This window comes from Elephas maximus, chromosome 18, assembly GCF_024166365.1.
Source record: "Elephas maximus indicus isolate mEleMax1 chromosome 18, mEleMax1 primary haplotype, whole genome shotgun sequence".
Taxonomy (NCBI): domain Eukaryota; kingdom Metazoa; phylum Chordata; class Mammalia; order Proboscidea; family Elephantidae; genus Elephas; species Elephas maximus.
In genome coordinates, this window is record NC_064836.1 from 11,628,300 (window position 1) to 11,651,231 (window position 22,932).

Consider the following 22,932-nt stretch of genomic DNA (forward strand, 5'->3'; position numbering starts at 1 on the left):
TACTGGTAAGATAAATCTTTTCCCCTTACATTTAGTAGTCATTGTACTTCCTCTTCTGTAAACTGAGTGCTTTAGTGTAAAGATACGAACATACAGTTCACAAAAGAGGAAGTTCAATGGCTACTAAATACATAGATTTTCTGTTACACATTTTTATGAGCTCTTTACATACAAACTATTTTCACGCTTTGCTGTGGTTATAGCAAATCTATTCTCCTACCTGGCCTTATAATTTTGTACCAATTCTTTGAGGTAGGAAAGATAAAATTTTTTATTTAGTCAAATACACTGATCTTTTCCTTTGTGCCTAGAAAGTCTTTCTCCCCTGGAAGAATGCCTAAGAGTTTAACATCTTTGGGCCCTAGGTCTCCTAGGCTGGGGACCACTACTCCAACAATCTAATGTTTAAAACTAAGAGCTAATGAAAGGGTTGGCCAAAAGGAAGCCTCTTCCTTCTTTGCCAATAAATGGCGTAATTGTTAAGTTAGATTTTAATCTTTATGATGAGGAAAGTGTGTCCAAAAAAAATCTGGCAAGAACAGAGTGAAAAAGTACATTACTAAAGCAGAGGCATCTTGGCAGTGCTATGGTCATTATTTTGTTGGTGGGGGAGGGGTGAGTACATGCTGTGGTGTGCTACTAGAGGAACAGGGAAGATAGACAGCAGTACTGCTGAAGTAACAGAGTTCAGAGACCTACATTTTCATTTGCATTGATCTGTAGCTCAGAAAAGGAAACAGTCAGAAATTAGGAATGCAATTTCCATAGATTTTCTGTGAGAGAGTAGCGGGTAAGGTTAATAACTAAAACAAAAATCCCCAAACTTTATTTGGCATGCTATTTTTACTTAGCTATTGAAACCAAGGCTTAAATTCCTTATGCTGTATACAGAAGAGTCATTATTCTGGTAGCTGGTTGAGCAATCTCTATGAATACAGATGGGTAGAGGACAGGATGGTGGCAGCAATCTGCCTTCTAAGTCACTAACAAGTTTTAAGAATCTAGTTGGAGACGGCTTCAGAATTTCCCTTCTAGAACTTCTGAAAACTAATTTCAAAACTATGAAGGCATGTAGAATCATATTCTGATCCCTCAACGTCAGGGCAACAAGCAAGTTCTTTGAGCAACCAGAAGTCTTTCATTTGCCTGTTTAGAGAAATGCAAAAAGAGTATCTCCAAAGAATTTTCTGGGTTTGCTGATTCACCAAAATTTTCATTGGCTTCAGTTCAATTTAAAAGGCAATTAGTGAGTGCTATCATGTACTGTCTAGGACACCTTTGGGTCTACAAAAAAAAACCCAAAAACCCATTATATATATATATATATACACACATATATATATATGTATGTATCTTCTGTATTAGAAAGAACCTTAGTGATTGAACTTAACTTACTTAACATAGAGATGAAGTGTTAACCCAGGGAGGTTAGAGGACTTGTCCAAATTCATACAGCAAGTTACTATAGTGATAGCTGGGAGTGAAACCAAAACGTCTTATCTCCTTAGTGCCAGGTTCTTTCCCCTCTGTCACTGTCTCACATCGTATTTAAACATATGTTTTATAATTTTTTAAAAAACAAAAGTAACCACACACTTATGGTATTAACACAGAGGTATATAAGTAAAACGTTAATAGTTAATACTCCCCTGCAATCCCATCTCCACAGGGTAACCTTGTCAAAGGTTTAGTGTAGATTCTTGCATACTTTTGCTTATGCTCATAGAAACATAAACACATATACAAATAAAAGTTTTAATTAAAAAGAGTTTTTTTTTCCCCTTTTCCCACTTAGGCCGGTAGCCTGTCTACCCAGCTATCTGACGCAATGCTTTTAGCTACACAATATTCCATGGTACAGTTGTATTATAAATAAGTCAACTACTCATTCCTTCAGACAGAATTCACGTGGCATCCCCTTTCTTCTGCCAATGCTAGCATCTTATAGTAAACATCCTTACACACATATCCTTATATGCTGGTGTTTATTTCTACAGTATGGATTCCCAGAAGTGGAACACAAAGGACATGCACATTTTAAACTTTATAATAAGCTTTAATCTTTATTTCCAGACCTGCTAGTGAAACATATTTTTAAATTTTTATGGATGACTTAACTTTTCCTTTTCTGCTCTGTATACTATCTGAACGTCTCTTTGTCAATCTACCGCCTATACGTTTCTTCTGCAATCTTGTATTATCTTTTTCTTGTTGATTTATATAGGTTCTTTTTTTATTAAAAATATTAACCTTTTGTCACACACACCAAATATATTTTCTCCCATTTTATGTGTTTTGCCTTAGTTTGTGATGTCTTTTGCCATGACTTATAAAAAAAAAAAAAAAAACAGATATAAGTAACCTAGAAGGCTTCTGGGTTTTTATATCTTAGTTAAAGGATCCCACCCAGAAGCTACACAAATATTTTCCTATAATGTCTTCTAATATTTTCATAGTTTTTCACATTTAGCCCTTCAATCTATCTTGTGTTGATTATATATCTCTGTATACTGCATGAGATACAGAGCACATTTTGTCATCCTGTAGGAGCTAAAAGAATAGTACCATCTACTATTCCTTCTCTAAGAGTTCCCTTTTTAAAAAAAAATGCAGGTATCTCTGGGTGGTGGAAGTATGAGTGATTTTTTATTTACTTTTTCCTTATTTGTATTTCTAAAATTTCTAAGTTGAATATGTAGTACTTAGGCCATTAAAAAACATACAGGATAAATCACTATTGTACTGAAACCTATCCAACCCAAACCAAATCCACTGCCATCAAGTCAATTCCGACTCATAGCGACCCTACAGGACAGAATGGAACTGCTCCATAGGGTTTCCAAGGCTGTAAATCTTTATGGAAGCAGACTGCCACATCTTTCTCCTGAAGAGTGGCGGGTGGGTTCAACTGTTGACCTTTTGGTTAGCAGCCGATTGCTTTAACCACTGCGTCACCAGGGCTCCTTGAAACCTATCAGTGAACAGCTTAATTATCAATTAACACCTTAGCCTGCATGAATCCAAAGTCAAATAAAAGAACACGAAGCAGTAAAAACAAAATACCACCCCACAAAAACAGAGTAATTTATAACCTACAAAATGCTTTTCCACATTATATCTAGGCTCTTGGGACAGTAAAGTAAGGAGGCTAGAAAATGGGAAGTGAACTAACATCTGAGTATTTATTATCTTAGATACATTATCTCATTTAATCCTTCCAGTAACCCAGTAAGATAAGACATTGGTACCTTCATTTCAGAGGTAAAAACATAGGCTGAGATAAACTGATATCTTGCCCAAGGTCATACAACCAGTCACTGGAGTGGCTGGGATTTGAACTTTAATCTGTTTGTTAAAATAATAGCTAACATATATAGCACTTATTATGTGCCAAGAAATGTTCTAAGTCTTTTACATAAATTACTTCATTTAGTCTTCATAATGGCCTTAGAGTAGGTACTATTTATGATCCTCATTTTACAAGTAAGGAACTGAAGTGCAGAGAGGTTAAGTTTCTTGCCAAAGTTAACATACCTAGTAAGTGGTAAACTGGGATCTGCACCCACAGTCTGGCTCCAGAGGTCAGGCTCTCAACTACTGCACATCACTGCCAAAACCCCTGTACTTTCCACTATACTGGGCTGCCTCTCCTTCCTCTTTTCATTCCAGAATGGAGAAAACACATGAGGGGAAGGGAACAGTGGGTAAGAACATAACACTTAACACATGGCATTCCAAATCATCTCTAATTCACAGACGGTAAATGAACTGCAATAAAATGCTAATGTATTACATAATACTTGACAATTTATAATTGCTTTCATACACTTTATCTCATTTGATCCTCCAAATTGTTATTGTTGTTGTGTATCCTCAAGTTGAATCTGATTCATAGCGACCCTACAGGACAGAGTAGAACTGCCCCATAGGGTTTCCAAGGCAGTAGTCTTTACAGAAGCAGACTGCCACATCTTTCTCCCTCGAAGCGGCTGGTGAGTTCGAACCGACGACCTTTTGGTTAGCAGCCAAGTGCTTAACCATTGTGTCCCCAGGGCTCCTTAATCCTCCAAATAGTTATGTGGAATAGACAGGGAAGATATCCTTGGTGTATACGAAAGAAAGCTCAGAGAGGTAAAGCGACTTGCCTGAGATGACACAATTACGAAATGATTGAAAACAGGTTTGAAACAGTCTCTTTACTTCTTACACAGTATTTTTTTGCAACTACATTAAGCCACCTCCAAGGAGTAGCTGAAAAATACCCCAATTCTGCCAAAATGCCAGCTTACCTAGACGAGCCCTTGTCCTGGGTCCCTGCATCTGACTCCGAAGTTCAGGCCTCAGATGAAACTTCTTTGCTTCATCAACTAGGTCTCTGCACTGTAAACTACAGCGGATGAAAGGCTGAAATACAGCAGATGGTACAGTGAATCACAGGGGCCTTCTTTAATGCTAATTAGGGTACAAATGGCACATATAAAGGATTAACTTCTAGTACAGAAAACCAGTTTCCAAAGCCCTGTGATCCCAGGAGAGCTGCTGGTAAATAACTGTAATAAATTTAAGAAACTATTTCCGTGGGTTTCCAGAAAGTTTTTTAAATTTATGTTCTGAATAGATACATTTTACATAGTTAAAAAATCAAATGATAGAAGATGATACATACCAAGAAGTTTTGCTCCTAGCCCTATTCCCACCCACCTCGGCACTTACAGGTAGTAACTTTTATTAGTTTGTACATTCTTCTGATGATTATGCAAATGTAAGTACAGAAAAACTGACAAGAATTTTAAGAGGAAACCAAAAGGCCTCTGTCATTCTCTGAGATGATGGGGAGAAGTACATCTTACTTGAAATAGTTTCTCCAAGGTTCACAGCACTAACATAATCCCTTTGTGTATTTTAAAAATAGATATTTTATTGTGTTTTAGGTGAAAGTTTACATAGCAGATTAGGTTCCCGTTTAACAATTTTTATACAACCTGTTCCATGGCATTGGTTACATTTTTCATAACACTGTCATTTCTATTTTGTTTGTTCTGTTTCCATTAACCTAGCTTCCCTGCTCCTTTCTAGCTTCTCATCTTTGTTTTAGGATAAATATTGACCATTTGGCCTCATATAGTTGATTATTTAAGGCGGCACAGTACTCACAGGTGATATTTATTTTATAAGCCAATCTATTATTGAGCTGAAAGGTGACCACCAGGAGTAGCTTCAGTTCCAAGTTCAAAGGGTACCTTAGGGCGATAGTCTCAGGGGTTCCCGTAGTCTCTACCGGTCCAGTAAGTCTGAATTTTTTTAGGAATTTCAGTTTTGTTCTACATTTTTCTCCCTTTCTATCCAGGACTTTCTACTGTGTCCCTGGTCAGAATGGTCAGTAGTGGTAGCCAGGCACCGTTTAGTTCTCCTGGTTTCAGGCTAGATGAGGCTGTGCTTCCTGTGGGCTATTAGTTCTGTGGACTAGTTTCTTCTTTGAATCTTGGTTTCCTTCATTGTCTTTTGCTCCGGACGAGTAGAGAACAATAGTTGTTTCGTAGATTCCCTGGATATCTTTCATTTGCCTTCCCAAATTCACTCTGCTGCTGACTCAAAAGACTGACCTGTATGAACTATATAAACTATGTCAATAGGGCTCCCATGCCCTCTGGCTTCTTGTTGGGCTCAGTTATTGGGAGGAAGGAGAGTGAGGTGAGGGTCTTTATGCCCCTGGCTCCCTCACTGCAAAGCAGGCTGTATCCCTCAACCAAAGGCCACAGCTCCTCACCAGGCAATGACTCCACTGACTTTCTTTCCTTCCAGGTTTTGGTAACCAGTCCTCGACCTTGTCCCTTCAGGCCTTGGGGTGGTTAACGACTTCGCTGTATGAGCTCCCAGTTACTTCACTGTCTTTTATTATTCTCCCAACTCACACTTTCGTAAACAGCTCCTTTCTAAGAAAGCCCTCCTCAAATTATCCTGCTTTTGAGTATGCCATCTGGGACAGGACTGATACAAGCTCTAATTACACAGTACCTCCATTAACCTAACCCAAGAAGTTTTCACTATGAATTAAAAAGGAAAAAAACAATGACTGTAGCAAATACCATGTACAAGACAACTTGTACATAAAAGCTCTTAAATATATTTAACTTATTTAATATTGACAACAACCTATGAGGTAGTACTATTACTATTTCCACTTTACAAATAAGAAAGCTGAGCCACAAATAAATTAAGTAAACTGCCTAAGGTTTTCCCAGTAACTGGCCAATTTGGGATTTTAGTCCCAGAGTCTGGCTCCAGAGTCTGTGTTCCTAAACACTAGGTAAAGAACCAGACACAATGTGTATGTGGATGAGTTATCAGAAAAAAATTACAAATAGGAAAAAAAAAGAGTTTGAGATGTTACACTAACCAGTTTGCACCGTTTCTAACAAGAACAAGTGAAAGACTGTGTTTGCAGTTAACTCCCAAGAGATGTGGGGTTCAGCTAGCAGGAAAAACTCATTCATTGATTTGGGCCTTAACTACATGATATCAGTGTTACCCCAAAATGTTGTTCAGATAATACATGTGGTATATATGGTAAAAAATCATGAAAATATACTACAAACAACTTAAGTTGGAGAAACACTTTAAAAAATAAACTCAAAATGATATAACCAAAATTGATATTAAAATGCATAAAACTGTTTCCATGCTGATTTCAGCAGGGGTCAAAAATATAGAAGGTTGCTAAGCAAAGCATCTGTGCCCACTGTTTCAGAGCAATTACGACCCTTTATTTTTAATGAAGAAGGGGACAAAGTTTACCATCTGATGTTGGCTATGTAACATACTAGGGGCATGTTAAAAAAAAACCCACAAAATTAAATTAAATTATCGATTTTCATCTGAGTCAGGAGCCTGACTTGCCAAGCAATTAACTTTTCTGGAAAATATGCCTGAGGACTGTCAAGAACAAGCCCCTCTCAGATTCCTGGAGAAGCGAACCAGGAGACTCTGTGCCGACATTAAAATAATTGAGTACACAATACTAAGCTACAAGCGACACTCAAAAACGACTTACCTCAGCATCTATCACATCTGTGATATACCTGGGGGTCAGCAGGGGCATCCTGACATACTGCAGCAGATCAGGCAAAGATTCTTCTCGTTCCTTCTTGCTGTGCTTCACCCAGTTGATGACGGCCTCAAAGACTGGCTCTTCAGAATCCACCTATAAATGTATACATGGATCTCTGCTTTTCAAATTAGCTCACATTCTCAAAGGTAAACCATATTTTCTCCCTCTCGCTCCCTGTAACTGATTGAACTGTGTCCCCAAAAAATATGTTGTAAATCCTAATCTCTGCCTATGGTTATATAATCCCATTTGTGAATAGGCTGTGTTATGTTAATGAGGCACGATTAGGTTATGTCAATGAAAATTAGGTTGTTTGTTATGTTAATGTGGCAGAATTAGGGTATTATCTTCCGAGATATAGAGGAGATTAAACAAGCAAGAAAGGGAGCAGAGATGGGGGAAGAGAGATGCCAAGCCACACGAAGACTGCCCAGGAGCAGAGGCTCAAAAGAGACAAGGACCCTCCTCCAGAGCCAAGAGAGAAAAAGCCTTCTCCTAGAGCCGACACCCTGAATTCAAATGTCTAGACTCCTAAACTGTGAGAAAAAGAAATTTCTGTTTTTTAAAGGCACACATTTATGGCATTTCTGTTATACAGCAGCACTAGATAACTAAGAAGTCCTGGTGGTATAGTGGTTAAGGGCTCAGCTGCTAACCAAAAGGTCAGCAGTTCAAATCCACCAGCCACTCCATGGAAACCCTATGGGCCAGTTCTACACTGTCCTATAGGGTTGCTATGAGTCGGAACTGACTTGAAGGCACCTAACAACAACAGATAACTAAGACACTCCCCATTTCCACCACCATTATTTCCAGTCTTCCAAAAATAGACAGGCTCTTGGGAAAATGAGCTTTTCAGACACAGCTAACTCAGTCCAAGAAAAGAATTACAGTCAACTTGGGTAAAAGCAGCTCGTAAGACAGATGGTGCCTATCACATGTTAGCCTTCACTTCAGAATTTTCCCCATCCCTCAATTTTTTTCCTGGTAATTTGTTGCCCTACTTGAAATAACTCTTATTCATAAGTCTTGTCTAATCGTCTCCAGCCTTGCTCCCCAACAACTCCTTCATCCAAGCCGGTTAAGCAGAAGTTTCTCTTACATTATTATATGGAATGCTGCAGTTTTCAAAGTATTGTCAATGAGCGTTTGAGGAACTACTACATATTAGGCACTATTGTTTGAGCTGACATATATAATTAGTCATCTGGGGAACTTAGGTCTAAGCTTATATGTGAGACAAACTGAGTAGCTGAGACGCACCCTAAAGAGCCTACAATATACTACTGGGAGTACATTAGATGTAGTAACACGACCTCCCAAAGGCAGACAACTAAGTATAGGTCCTGTGTTCCTTCTACCAGTCCCTAAAGCATTTCTCTTCTGAGAGATACTTTTCAGCGTGTGATTGTAACTAGAGAAAGAAACTATCCCCATGAACTTTTTCTAAGAACTATCTCTAGATATGCAGAAAATGTTTCAGAAAGTTCCTTCATTCCACAGATTTACTGACAACCTACTAAGTGCCAGGCACTCTGCTGGGGGCTTATAAAATGAACAAATCAGGTATCATCCTTGCTCTTAAGAGAAGAGACAATTGTTAAATCAGAAAAATAAACAATCCCACTTAGTCATTATACAGTATATAGGAAAGGTACAAGGTAACAGAAGACTTCTAATTTAGGTTGGTGGGTCAGTGAAGGGCTCCCTGAAGAAGCAAAAACTACAATCCAATGTGTGAGTAGCAGTTAGCCAAAGAGAGTAAAAGAGTAGTCCTAGGCGGACAGAAAAGCACCTGCAAAGACCCTAGGGCTGCATAGTTCAATATAGTAGCCACCAGCCACATGTGGTTATTTACAGTTAAATTAATTAAAATTAAAAATTCAGTGTCTCAGTAGCACAAGCCGCATTTCAAGTACTCAATAGCTACATATGGCTATAGGCTATCAAATTAGACAACACAGATGTAGATCATTTCCATCCTCACAGAAATGTCCTAGTGGATAGCACCGCCCTAAAGCAAAACAGAAGTGACAGCTGAGAAAATGATCAAGGTTAGTGTAGTAGAACGAAGGAGGGAGGGGCAAGGGTGGCAAAAGATGAAGTTGGAGGGGTAAGCAAGGGCCAGATCACAGAGGGCGTTATAAGACTGGAGTTTACCCTAAGAGCAACTAGAAAACATTAAAATGTTTTGAGCATGCTAGTGACATGATCATAATATCCTGGCTGCCATTGGTAGAACAGTTGGAAGGATCAAGAGCGGGGAGACCAGTTAGGAGGCTACTCTGGTACACTAGGCAAGAGATAATGGTGCTTAGACTATAGTTATGGCAGTGATGACGGACAGAAGTAGATGCACTGGAGAAATACTTGGGTGGTAAAAGTAATGTAGCATACAGATGGATCAGATGCAGAGGAGGGTACAGAAGTGTCCATGAGGTTTTTAACAATTTCTTTTAAAGGTAAGAATGGTAAGCTCAAAGTTCTAAGCAACTGCATGCTAAGCTCTAACGTTTTCTAGGTTTAAATTAGCTACGTCAATTATGAGCAGAGATCCTTGATCTAACTGAAGACAGAAACTCTAATTGCAGAAAAACAGCTAAACTAGGAGGAAAAAAAAAAAAAAAAACCCATATAACATTCATGTTTAACCACAGGGAAAAATGCATTTTTTCCATAACAAATTTTCAGGGAGAATTCTCCTATGTATCAGACACTGGCATTCTTATTTAACGGTCTGTAAATTTTATACTAAGTACTAATATTATCTGCATTTTATAGAAAAAGAAACTGAAGATTAGTGGTTAGGTAACTTATCTAATGTCACAAAGCCAAGATTCAAAGCCCACGTTGTTTTAACTCATATGATATACTGCTTCCCATTGTTTTAAGTACTATTGTTTTGAATAAGAGGAAGCTTTAGTTAGTAACTGGGAGTCAGACTTCTGGTTTCTATATCTAGCTGGTCAATGCAACAGAAAAAATATGTCATTTGCTGTTTTTTCAGAAAAAAAAAAAAACCAAGGACAGTTTGACCAACACTTATGGAAGGCCCCACAAAATGGTTCTCAAACGGTTTCTCATCTCAGCTTCTGAATAAGGTGGCTAGTTATTGGCTCTCTCTGTTCCATTTAGTTTTACTATAGATAGTTCTGAAGTAAATGACTTCTGTGACTGCCTCCTCATTTGGCCAGTCAGAAGCAAACTGACTAGGTAATCAGCTCACAGTTTAGGGGTTAAGAGACCAGACCCTGAAGCCAGACTGAATCCTGGCTCTCCCACTTACTAGGTGTAGTATGGTAGAGTTAACTTCCACGCCTCAGTTTCCTTCTCTGATAAATGGAGATAGTCATGAGAATCATATAAAATAATCTCTATAAAATACCAGAAATAGCACCATCAGCATGTAAGCCCCAGGGTCCAGGGATTTTTAAATATGTTTTGTTCACAATTGTCATGCTCCTCTGGAACTATCTGGGCACACAGAAAGTGTTCGATAAACACTTGATAAACGAACCGATAATAAATGCCGAGCGTCAGCTATTTTATTCTCATGTACAGAGAACTTCAAGTCATGGTGTCGATTTTATTCACTATATTTTCTAATATATGGAAAAGTCAAGAAAAATCAAGATATTCTAGCGAATTATCAGTTCTCAAGTCTGCATTTGTACACTTTGGCCATGCCTGGCCTTTTAGTGCGAGGATAGTGCATCACGAGGGTAAAAACAAAGACTAGCTAATACTGCAGCTCAGCAGCATTTGTAAGAGCAGCTTCTCGGAGGTGACAGGATTGCTCCTTTTTACATGGGAACAATGTCACCAATGAGCCCTAAACAATTTTCTCTCAGAAAAGTCACTAGGGAAAGGTGTAAAGAAAAAGTTGGCTCAAATGTGACAAGATGTATGGAAATTACAAAAACAAAAGTGGGAATTAAAAAAAAAAATTGATAAGAAATTTATGTAAGACCTGTTATTATACTACATAAAACTCCTGGGTTTTACAAAATAAATCAGGTAGTAATCATTTGGTTTACAAAAGAGTCTGTTTATATTATAGGATTTCTTTAACAAATTCCCCCTCAAGGACTTAGAATATTAATCAAGCTTTGATTCTTTCTAATACACCTCTTGTTTAAATTAAGGCATTTACCTGTAGAGGTGCCACTAACTTCCAGGAATCTATTAATTTAAAATCTGGTTTTTATTATTGAGGAGACACACAAAAAAATGAACTCTCAAGCCTTTCTAGAAAATCTAATTCCTCCTAACTGGGGGAAATAAAACCCAGCAGGTGGACTTTTATCCTACCACTTGACTCTGCTAGGAATTTTCTAGAAACTACTACTAACTTAAACAACTGGGTCACCAAAGATAAAAGGCATATGAAAGCCCTATCTTGGACTTCTCACTACAATTCTTAGCCTGATGACAAGCCCAAATGCAGTAAAAACTCTCCTAACCTACTGGTACTATGATTCAAACTCAGGACTAAGATTCTTCCTGCTGGGTTAAGTCACTGAACACTGGCCTGAGCACAGGTAGTCCCCTCTGCTGGGTGAGGTACTACTCCTCTAACACCCAGTTTGCACGTCCCTTCCTTCCATCCTCCTTGCACCTCCACAAGCACTGAGGATCCGGCCCTGCTGACACAGATCATCACCTCCAACCTCTTGTCCCTTGCTTTTTGATCCACTCCAGGCAGAGGTTTACTTTTCTCTCTTCTGTGCAATCTCCTTACCTTACACAGGCATTGCTATTACTCTCATAATCTATTATAATAACTTTTTGCTTATATGTTTGTTTCTACTACTACATTTGTGAATTCTCTGAAAGCAGGAACTGTCTTATTCATTTTTAGATCCTAGCACCTGTTATAAAAGGAGATATTCTCAATAAGTATCTGTAAAATGAGTGAATGGGTAACAGAGAAGTACCATAGACATCTACTTCCATTTCCAGTTTTTGCTTATTCTACACTGTTAGAAAGTGATTGTTAACCACTGGGATCATACATTTCATAGAGGAAAATGGCTAACTCCTTCTCTATAAATATGCAAATAAATTTGGCCTGTAATTTCAGGAGGGTCAATGGCTCCTTTGGAGCCAATACAGATGCTGGATTAAGAAGCCCTGCAAGGAGACACAGTAACTCCACCCTGCTTTGCAACTTTTCAAACAGCCCAGTCTTGGAGCCACATCTGTACCTGGATTTCATCACACTTGATTAGCTTTTCCACCTCTCCTTGACTTAGAAGAATGAATTCTTCATGCTGTACCACTTCGGGGAAATGCTTCTGGCTAAAGACCTCAGCTGCTTGCATCAAGTCAACACAATTGTGAGTTTCAGCAAAATCTCTGATACCCAGGCAATTTGAAGGGTCCAACTGACTTTCTAAGAACTCACAGCAGGCTTGCTTCACACCTAGGACAAACACAGTGAATATTTCAGGATACTTGTCAGGTGTTGAATTGGTTTATATTCTCAGATCTCAACATTTTCTCAATACAGTATCAAGAACTCTGGCTCAACACCTAAGAACCAGATTAGAAATTTTATGCTTAAGCGGTTCAAATCCTACTTGTATTTTATATGCTATATGATCTTCAGCAAGTCCTTTATACCTGTCTCTGCTTCATCTTTAAAATGAGCATAGTAGCAAGACCAATTCCTTTCAGGGACACTGGCACAATGACAGGGAGAGCCCTGGTGGTGTAGTGATTAAGCATCTGGCTGTTAACCAAAGGGTCAGCAGCTGGAACCCACCAGCTGCTCCTCGGGAGAAAGATGTGGCAATCTGCTTCAGTAAGATTATAGCCTTGGAAACCCTATGGGGCAGTTCTACTGTCCTATAGGGTCGCTGTGGGTCTGAATTAACTCAATGGCAATGGGTTTGGTTTAGCTTTGGGCACAATTAAACAAAAATGCATATAAAACTCTTGGGAATCAAGCTAAAAAACCAATTACTAACTTAGCATAACATGCCTCGTTTTTACTCTATGTGAAAACTCACCAAAAAACTCCAGTGAAGGAAAACAGAAGGTATTAATTACAGCGTCATGTTTCTCTAATTGAAAAGTTCAGAGTACAAACTTAATTTCATAACTATGCACTAATGTAAAAGCTTCACACTGTTTCAATCATGCATATATAAAAACTGAAATTAATAAAAACTAGAGGTTAAGAAAGACAGGAGTGGGAACCAAAAGGGGGGCTACCTCCAGTGCTGTGAAAACTTCATATTCTCATTCTTGTACATCACTTTTAATAATATTTTTGAAGAGATAATTTACATGGCTCAAAATTAAAAGATACAAAAGGGTTTACCATGAAAAGCCCCCCTAGCTTCCCTAGCCTCCCAGCCACCTAGTTCCCATCCATGCAGGTAATGAACAGTATCAGCATCTTTTGTTTTCTTCCAGGGCTACTGTGTACAAATCTGTAAGAAAGCGCAGATATTATCCCTTCCTCCACTTTTTAAAACACGAAAAGGTGTAAATGCTTTTTTCTAAAGAGTCAAATACATTTGGAGAGGTTCCCTTACGTTGCTATTGACATCTGATCTTCTATTGCTCAGGAAGACAAAAGCCAGGGGAAACACGAGTTCCCAAGTCTGTCTCCAAGATTTTCACGATTAGGTTTACATTATTAATTTTAAAGATTTCCAGGGCTCTTTTGGCATGAACAATAGAAGCCTCTAATGTCTGTACCTTTCAGTTGAAGCAGACAGGCTGCAGGGAGCAGCTCTTGTACATTCTCCACCGTCACATGCACTGTTTCTGTGTACACGAAGTCCAAGAGTATTTCCATGGTAGAAGCAGTTAAACCCTGGATATCAACATAAGGCTTCCCCTTCTCAGAAAGCTGCAAATGCAAAGGGGAGAAAATAATGGTAGGTAGAATTTCAAATTCCAAAAGAGAAAGGCAGACTCTCACATCCAAGAGCTTGAACAAATGTTAATAATATTAATTGAATATACATCTTTAAAAAATTATGGTCTATTTTACTTGATTTGCACAAAGCAAATAAGGTGTATATTTTTATTATTTTTATGTGTATACAGCTTTTCAATGATGGGGAGGTGGTCCCAAATGGAGGGTGGGGTGTGCACCAGGAGTACATGGTGAGGTGACAACTTCCTGGAATATCAATTTTACCAGTGAGGAAATTAAAACATTGCTTTCACATTAAAAAAACATAGATGTATTACGGAACAGAATGCAAATTCCATGAACGTACCACTAGGGCTCATGAACATTCAAGGTAAAACACAAAGGAATTTCATGCTTATAGAGGACCCTGTGAGTTATGCTCCTCGGCCCCCCAGGAGTACCCAGTCCCTCTCATCTGCCCTTAGACTACATCTGGTAGCGACAGGAAGGAACATGTGGACCATTCTAAGGAGTCTTCTGCTGTAACACTTAAAAAAAAAACTCACTGCCATCGAGTTGATTCTGACTCATAGTGACCCCACAGGACAGTGCAGAACCGCCCCATGGGGTTTCCAAGGAGTGGCTGGTGGATACGAATTGCCTACCTTTTGTTTAGCAGACTGAGCTCATAACCACTGTGCCACCAGTGCTCCACTGTAACACTGCAGAAACACAACTGAACTGTCTGATACTTTTTCAAAATATTGAGTTAACTCTAGCTTTTGATTATGGAATTGTAGGTGGTATTTTTATTCTTTGAAACCCTGGTTATGTAGTGGTTAAGAGCTACAGCTGCTAACCAAAAGGTCTGCAGTTTGAATGCACCAGGTGCTCCCTGGAAGCCCTATGGGGCAGTTCTACTTTGTCCTCCAGGGTCACTATGAGTTGGAATCAACTCGATGGCATTTTTTTTTTTTTTTTTAATATTTAGTCTAGGATATATTTTTACAGTTACAAGTGTTGATGAGGCCAGATAATAACTGTTTAGCTCAGGGTGGAAATCTTAAATTTTTACAGGGCAGTAAACTATTTGAAAACTGATTACCTTACGAAAATTTTACTAGATCTTAATCTTAGTTTAGAAATTCTTATTACTCATAAAACTTCATCACGCCTCTGTGATGTTAAGGTTGTGTGTCAGCTTGGCTGGGCTATCATTCTCAGCAGTTTGGCAGTTAGGTGCTGATGTAGTTATCCTCCATTTTCTGATATAATGTAATCACTTCCCTGATGTGATCTGATGTGATCAGCCAATCAGTTATAAGGAGAGTTTCCTTGGAGGTGTGGCCTACATTCAATATATATGGACATTCTGGCAAAGCTTGCTGGCTTTTGCTTGCTCTCAATCCTGCATCCGGCTTATCTGACCTCCGGTTCTTGGGACTTGAGCCGGCAGCCTGCTGTACGGCCTGCCAATCTTGGGATTTATTAGCCTCTGCAGCCTGAGAGCCAGTGGCCAGCCACCTGATCTGCTGATCCTGAGTTCCTCAGCCCCTGCAGCTACATGAGTCAGGAGAAGCCTCCAGTCTGATGCCTGACCCACAGACTTGGGACTTGCCAGCCTCTATAACCATGTGAGCCATTTACTTGAGATAAATCTCTCTCTCTCTATATATATACATGTATACACTTTGTTGTTATGCTTTTCTGGAGAAGCCAGCCTAAGACAACCTCCATTACAAAATAAACGGCTTTATCACCTTTGATTCTTTCATTAGCCCAGAGTAATTGTCAAAAAGCATTGTCTACGAAAGCCAAAAACAAAATCAATCCCTAATACTACAAAAAAGTCACTAGTACATTATTTAGGAAAAAACATACTAGATTTTTTAAATAATTACTATCCCAACACATGAAATATATTCACTACTAATGACCCTGGAATACATGAGTACATTTATTCTAGAAGTTTCTCATTCAATAATTAAACTGTATTTCCATAAGCCAAATAGTTTAAATATGGGAAGGATTTTAGTATGTAATAACTTAGAACAAGTACAATACCATTTCACATTCATATTTTGCTTTACAATTTTTCAGAGTGTTTCTTATTTACTGTTATTTTGTTTGATTTTCACAGCAACCTGGTAAGAAATGAAGAATTCGAAGAAGTTTGTGACTCAACCAAGGTCACTTAACTAGTAAGAGATAACAGACAAAACCCAAGTCCTTTAACTTCAGTCCTGTGATCTTTCAATTGGAGCATTTCAGAGTTGGAATAGAACTCTGAAACCTTCTAGTTCGATCACTTTATTTTATAGATTAACACAATGAAGTCAGATGGTTGCCAGGGTTCATACAGAATTGCTAAGATTGTTGAACCCAGAATCCAGGTCTCTAGATCCACTCCTTAACCTTCTACTGTTAAAAATAAAAACAAAATCATCTGGCATTTTCTTGCCCAATGTCAGTTTTTTAAGAAAAACTATAAAATAATCACCAATGAGAAAAGAGAGAATTCTCTTAGATAACTCCATACTAATTTCTAAATGTGTAGAAAAAGGATGAAATTTCTAATTTTCTTCAAGCTGACAAAGAACAGGATGCACAATACATAATTAGCAGTCCATACTCCTAGTCCACTAGTATTTCATGCTCACCAGATGCTGGGTGACACTCTCCTACCCAGTTAAATGCCAACTACTTTGGATGCTCTTGTGCAGGTATCGTGGAGCACAGTATAGGATGAGGATCTGTAATGTCATGTTACACAAGACCGTTTTAAAATTAGTCTGGTTAGAATGATTTGTCAGGTTCCTATGTTCTCCTAATAGCCATGTGACAGAGCATCATAAATTATTATGGTTTTAGAGTCAGATCATAGAACATAAAAATCCATATTTCAAAGGCTAAGGAGGCACAGGAGTTAAACACTACTTTGGCTTTAGCATAAAAAAATTTAGAATTAAACCCACTTTTACCACTTATAAGCCATGTGACTTTAGTAAGTCACATCTGAGACTTTATTTCTTTATGTGTAAAATAAGATGGTTAACACCTACCCCTAGGGTGAATGAGATATGTATAACAATCACCTACCACAGTACATGGCCCATAATAGGTAGTTATTTTCATTATGACAATACCAACCTTTCCTATTCAGATCCAGTAGCAACATCTTCATTAAGGTAACAGAATTAACTGAATATTGATGCTTAATAAGATTTCTTAAAAAGTGGTATTATGATGAAATATTTCAGGTATACATAAAGGACATAATAAACACTGGTGTATCAAGCACTCAGCTTAAGAAATCAAGATAATTTACTTAAATCTATTTTTCAAATCAGACATAGGATCTTGAAAAACAAAAAAGTTGCAGCCCTCACCTGTGTTCAACTTTCTAAGACTACCTCACAATATATTCAACAACCTTATTCTACTATTCAAGTGTTTTGCCAAGCAATTACTAAATAGTCTTCAGTCTTAATACTTTGTGAGCACTGCCGTTTTTCTTGTCAAGACGACCTTTTCCTAACTCCTTCTGTTAACTGTGTCCACTCCAGAGTCAGCATCTTTTTCCAGTTACACTCCATAATCCTATATAACCATTCATGAAATCTTCTTCCTCTCATTTGAAATTACCCTAAATCTATACTGGTAGAATGAATACTGATTTTCTTCACATACTGTTAAGAGGAATGGGATGAGGACTGAATCCCACTCCTCTTCTTTCCTTCCCTTCTCCCTACCCCTTGGTCAAACCAAAAGCCAAACCCATTGCTGTCGAGTCAATTCCCTATAGGGGCGCTATGAGTTGCTACCCCTTGGTAGTGACTTAAAAATACTAAAGTTTAGAAGGAGAAAAACAGGGAAACAACTTTATAAAAAGTACGTTAAAACCCAAGAGCTGACATTTGAGTTTTTTCCTATATGCTAAACACTGTTCTAATCATGTTACATGTAATTTCATATGATCTTCACAATAACCACGCTACTATGTATGACTATTATCCCTAGTTTAGAAATGAAGAAACTAAAGCACTCAGGTTAAGTGGCAGATCTTTTCCAGAGCCTTTTTATGTAACCACCACAATAGAGAATTCACTATTATATCAAACCTCTATATTATTCAGCAAAAAGAGACAACTACAAGATTACATGTGTCTCATTTGTGAGGAGATAACTTATTACTTACCTCACTAGTGAACATGGCACAGAAGTAATCACTACAAGCAGCCAGCACAATCCGATGGGCAGGGAAGTCTTTTTGCTCTACTCTCAATGTCACATCACAGAGGGTGTTGCTTTTCCTGAGGGAGTTCATTGAATTGAGGATGGATTTAGCATGAGTATTTGTCATTATGTCTTTGGGGGCCATAATGCCTCCCATTAAGCAATTTGGAGAAAGAACAAGAGTCGTCCTTGGATCCTACAACTAAAACAGAGGCAGACAGAGAGAGAAAAAAAAGAGCATATTTGAAAGACTGAAGGAAACCGAACATATTCAATTAACTTTAAAAATGAAGGAGCTAAGGGGAAGTTTCCTGAAACCGAACCCTCCACCAGTAGAGAGCACTCTTCCTCCTGGCATCACTGCCAAAACACAATCCGGCTACTACTTCAATTAAATGATCTTTTCTTTCTCTGAATTCCAATATCATTGAGTGCCCTTACCACTTGACATTATTATAATTAATACTAAACTGTATTGTAAGTAGAAAGATATTATACATGTCCTGCAGGTTTTCACAAAATCGTTGTCTCAAATGATAAAATTCCTTAAAGGTCTGATAACTACCAATATCCACAGGTAGATAAGATTTTAGAGACTGAGGATCCGGTTTTATAGTTCTGCTATCCTAGCAGGTACACAATAAACATTAATTGAATACAAGAAAAACTGTGTTCAACTTAGAGCAAGAATGGCCAGAGATGGTGAAAATGAACTTTTTCTAAAGAGTATGCAAAGAATTATTTATGAAGACCTCCAAATATATCTGGGTTTCTTATAATGAAACCTCAAATGAGAATCCAATGTCTACACTGCATAATGAAAACCATGCAAGCTACCTATGGGCTTTCAGTTGATTAATCAGTTGAAGCTGTTCAACAGAAGAGTCTGCCTACTCTATATTATTAGTAAATGTCCATCAACATTAAAAAATCAGTATGTGTACTTATTCTTCTATACCCAAAGAGCCTTATTAGAATTATAAACCTATCAGAACTCACTAGCTTTACTGGGATAGCTCATCACTTGCAAAGTTCACTGTATGCAGCTTAAGGAGTACTTTCTTGATTGTTGACAAGTTTTAGTCACACTTTTTTTTTCTTCTAGGGCAATTTCTAGGTAATGAAGTGGGATGGACTAAGACAGCTTATCTTTTTTGAAATCTGTAAGTTTCCGAAATGATCGGGGGGTGGGGGGTGGGGAAATCAATCAGTTGTCTTCCAGACACCACAACTCCCGACCATAACTTTTGCAGAGCAAAAACGAGCTCCTCACTACTTTCCTAAATTCTCATCTACTTCTGTTTATAGTTCGCATATAATTCTGTCAACACTAGATAATCCCTCTAATAGCTCTGCAAGATCCATTTCACAGAAAAGAAGGTGATGCGTCAAACGATGTTTTTAGAAGGATTTTCGTTTACTCAGTTTCAAATCTGGGGATATAAAAAAGGTCTGAACAAATGCCGATTTTATTGTGAAGATGGTGGGGCGGGCGGTTAGTCTATGACTGGGCTTATAGTTTTAGTGTAAAAATGACAATAACCCTAAAGCAGCGTGACCTTCCCTCTTTGGGATTCCTGTCCTTCAAGTTATCACCAGGGGAAGTCTCAGCCACATCCCTCACCCTCACCTTTCTGAGGTGACCTATTCTAGAACTTCCGTTAATATCTGAATAGAGAGGTTCCAACACGGGAGATTCGGGGAGGGGCTAAGTTCTGGCTATTCGAGGTGGGAGAAAAGAAAAGGAGGTCTCTTCCCCTGACAGCATCAGGAATAAGGCCGGCACCGTCAGGTGAGGTACCCAAGGGGCGCAGCTCAGGGCGGAGTTGAGAGGAGCGAGCTCGCTGCCAGAAGCCCCCAGTCTTCCTCCTCTCCAGGGCATCTCTCCCATTCCGCCTCGGAAGGAGACGACAGACGGGGGAAGGGCCAAATCCCGGAGCTGAGGGGTAGGAGGAAGAGGGCTGACTGCCGCCCCCTCCGCGCAACTCACCTCCGCTCCCGGGCCCACCCAATCGCTCCGGCCCGTCCCCCGCCCGTGGGGTGGAGTGGGGCGCGGGGCTAGCAGGCGGCTCAAGTGAAGCCGAACCGCCGCCGCCCCGACCCGGAGGCCCTGGAGCCGTCACTGTGATTGTCGCTGTTTTCGTCACCAGGTCCGCGCTAAGTGATGACGTATGCAGCTAAAGGCTCGGCCTCGTCCCACGGGGCTGCGTCACGTGAGGAGGCGGTATCACGTGACCTGAGTCTACCTGGATGTCCGCTTTCAGTGCGTTTGTTCTTCTGCTTGTTTGGTGCTGTGGAGCTGATTCGGACTCATAGCGACCCTATAGGATAGCGTAGAACTGCCACATGGGGTTTATTAGGCTATGATCTTTATAGGAGCAGATCGCTAGGTCCTTTTTCCCCCGTGGATTCTGCTGGTGGGTTTGAACCTCCTGCTTTTTCGATTAGCAGCCAAGCGCTTAACCATTCCGCTGTGAGGGCTCCTTCACTTTAGTGCATTAAAAAAAAAAAAAAAAAAACCGAACCCATTGCGGTGGAGTTGATTCCGACTCATAGCGACACTACAGTGCGTGTAGTGAAGGCGAAAAGGGAAAGGTGGGTGGGCGGGGTGTGGCAGGCAGGTGTGTGTGTGGAGTGGGGTGGGGGTTATGTACAGCTTTTCACTTTGGTGATTGCCGGAGGCTGAGCCCCTTCTTCCTAAGGTGCACAGGCAAGGACAACTGAGAGGATTCCAAAGATTTTTAAGCTCAGAATTTGATTGCAAACATACACATAGACCAACTTAACAGTTTCTACATGTACGGTTCACTGAAATTGATGATATTCTTTCAGTAGCACAGCCATTCTCAGCCCCCTTTTCTGAGTTATTCCTCCTTCATTAATATAAACTCAGTGCCCCCCCAAGTTTCTATCTAATCTTTCAAGATACTGTTGTCTATTTGTTCCCACAAAGATAGTTCTTAAAAGAGCATAATGCTCAAAGCAGACGTTTTTTTTTACTAGTTAAGCTAAACCGTTGTTCAGTTTTAAGGAGAATTCAGGGTACATTTTTGGTTTAAGGTTTAAAATTATCAGTGCTCCATAAAGTTTTCAAGGCTAGGCCTATCTTGGAGGCACCCCTGGGTGGGTTCCAGTGGTTAATGTTTACACCGTTCAGGGACTCCATATGTGCTTGTATATGTATAAAATGTATATGGAAAGGTATAAAATAAAGTGGTAACTGGTTTCTTTGGGGAGAGGAACCTGGTAGTTGGTGGGGGGGGGTGTGGGCGGGCAGGTGGGTGGAAGATAGTCTCTCTATATCTTGTTGGGCTTTTGTAATTTTGAATCCTGTGAATTAAAAATATGTACAATTTAAATAAAAATCATCCCTTATTTTTGGAGTACAAAAAGACACCTTAATAATATTGCCTAATTCCTGGCTACTAAATCAAGAATTTTTCTAAATATGGGAGGGAACTTAAAAAGATGGTTTCTTTAGAGTATGGCTACTGTTTTCCAGAGAATTAAAGATGGACAAGCAGCTAGCAAGAGTCAACACACTGAGGAAACCAGTTCAGGGTTCTCCTATTTTCTGCAGGGGTACAGTCCTGGCACATATTGGGTCTTTGAATCATGGGTTAACTCTCCTTCCCATACAAGAATGTCTCAGGAAAAGACAACTCTCAGTGCAGTCAGTGAGACAGAGAGGCATACTATGCTGACCATGCTATCTCATTTTAATCTGGATTATAGCTATATGTTTTTCTCAAAAAAAAAAAAAAATGTTTTTCCTCCATGGTCAAAACCAGGACGTGAAATCATATGCCCTGAGGGGTCTTAACCAAGTGACCATCTGCACCCCTGAAAATACATGCACTCAGGAAGAGTGCTGTCTGGGTGCTGTTGCCAACAAAGTATTTTTGCAAGATAACCAAACCCGTTGCTGTCGAATTGATTCCAACTCATAGCCACCCTATAGAACAGAGTAGAACTGCCCCATAGGGTTTCCAAGGAGTGGTTGGTGAATTTGAACAGCCAAGCTCTTAACCACTGAGCCAGCAGGAGGCCTTTGTGACCATGATTTAAGTAAGCATCCTGTGAATTCTCTGTAATCACTAACTACACTATTAGTAATCCGTAACCAGTGTGATTATTACAATATTTATTTTCCTGTAATTGCCTTCGCTGTGGTTTGGTTCCGTTTTTTACCCCATAAGAATACTTGTATAAGGAAACTGTCCTGGGATACCTGGTTCCATTTTCAGTAGGCTATGTAGTTTCCCAATTGCAACTGTTTTTAATTCTTAATAAACCTTTCTGTTTTAACCTGAAGCAGCGTTCAAATTTTTCTCTACAAGAATATTGTTTACAGGCATTTGGATATCTGACCCGATATCCTACAGCCCAAACTTATTCTAAGTTTCTAAGGTCCCTTCTTGAGGGTTGAGTCCTGATAAGGTAAGTCAGTAGCCAGGTCCCATAAATCATCCTGACTTTATGGTTTGGATACCTGTGGTGTTGATTCTGGTGTTCATAGCTATTGAAAGTTTCAATGAGGGAAAACAGGGACTTTGCCTTAAAACTCAAGATCAGGTAGATGAAGGTACAGGTCGAACCTGTAAACCAGTCAGGAAGAATATATTGTATTTTTGCAGGACGCACCTCTCTATTGCCTACAGTGTGTAACGAAGCGAAGGCCCCAGTTACTGCTCTGAAATTCGCTGCTGAATTT

The 22,932-nt window shown here is 39.3% G+C and overlaps 1 protein-coding gene across 1 annotated transcript in view; it reads right to left on the bottom strand.

Annotated features, from left to right (window-relative positions):
* Positions 1 to 20,367, bottom strand: part of KLHL12 (kelch like family member 12) — a 31,911-nt gene extending 11,544 nt beyond the window's left edge. The window contains exons 1-6 of the mRNA XM_049858303.1: positions 20,209 to 20,367; positions 18,181 to 18,420; positions 13,820 to 13,973; positions 12,316 to 12,533; positions 7,052 to 7,201; positions 4,290 to 4,404 (exon numbers count right to left, since the gene is read on the bottom strand). Of these exons, the coding sequence (XP_049714260.1) occupies positions 4,290 to 4,404; positions 7,052 to 7,201; positions 12,316 to 12,533; positions 13,820 to 13,973; positions 18,181 to 18,375 (832 nt within the window). The 5' untranslated portion in view covers positions 18,376 to 18,420; positions 20,209 to 20,367. The remainder of the gene's footprint in view (positions 1 to 4,289; positions 4,405 to 7,051; positions 7,202 to 12,315; positions 12,534 to 13,819; positions 13,974 to 18,180; positions 18,421 to 20,208) is intronic.
* Positions 20,368 to 22,932: the final 2,565 nt, after the last annotated feature.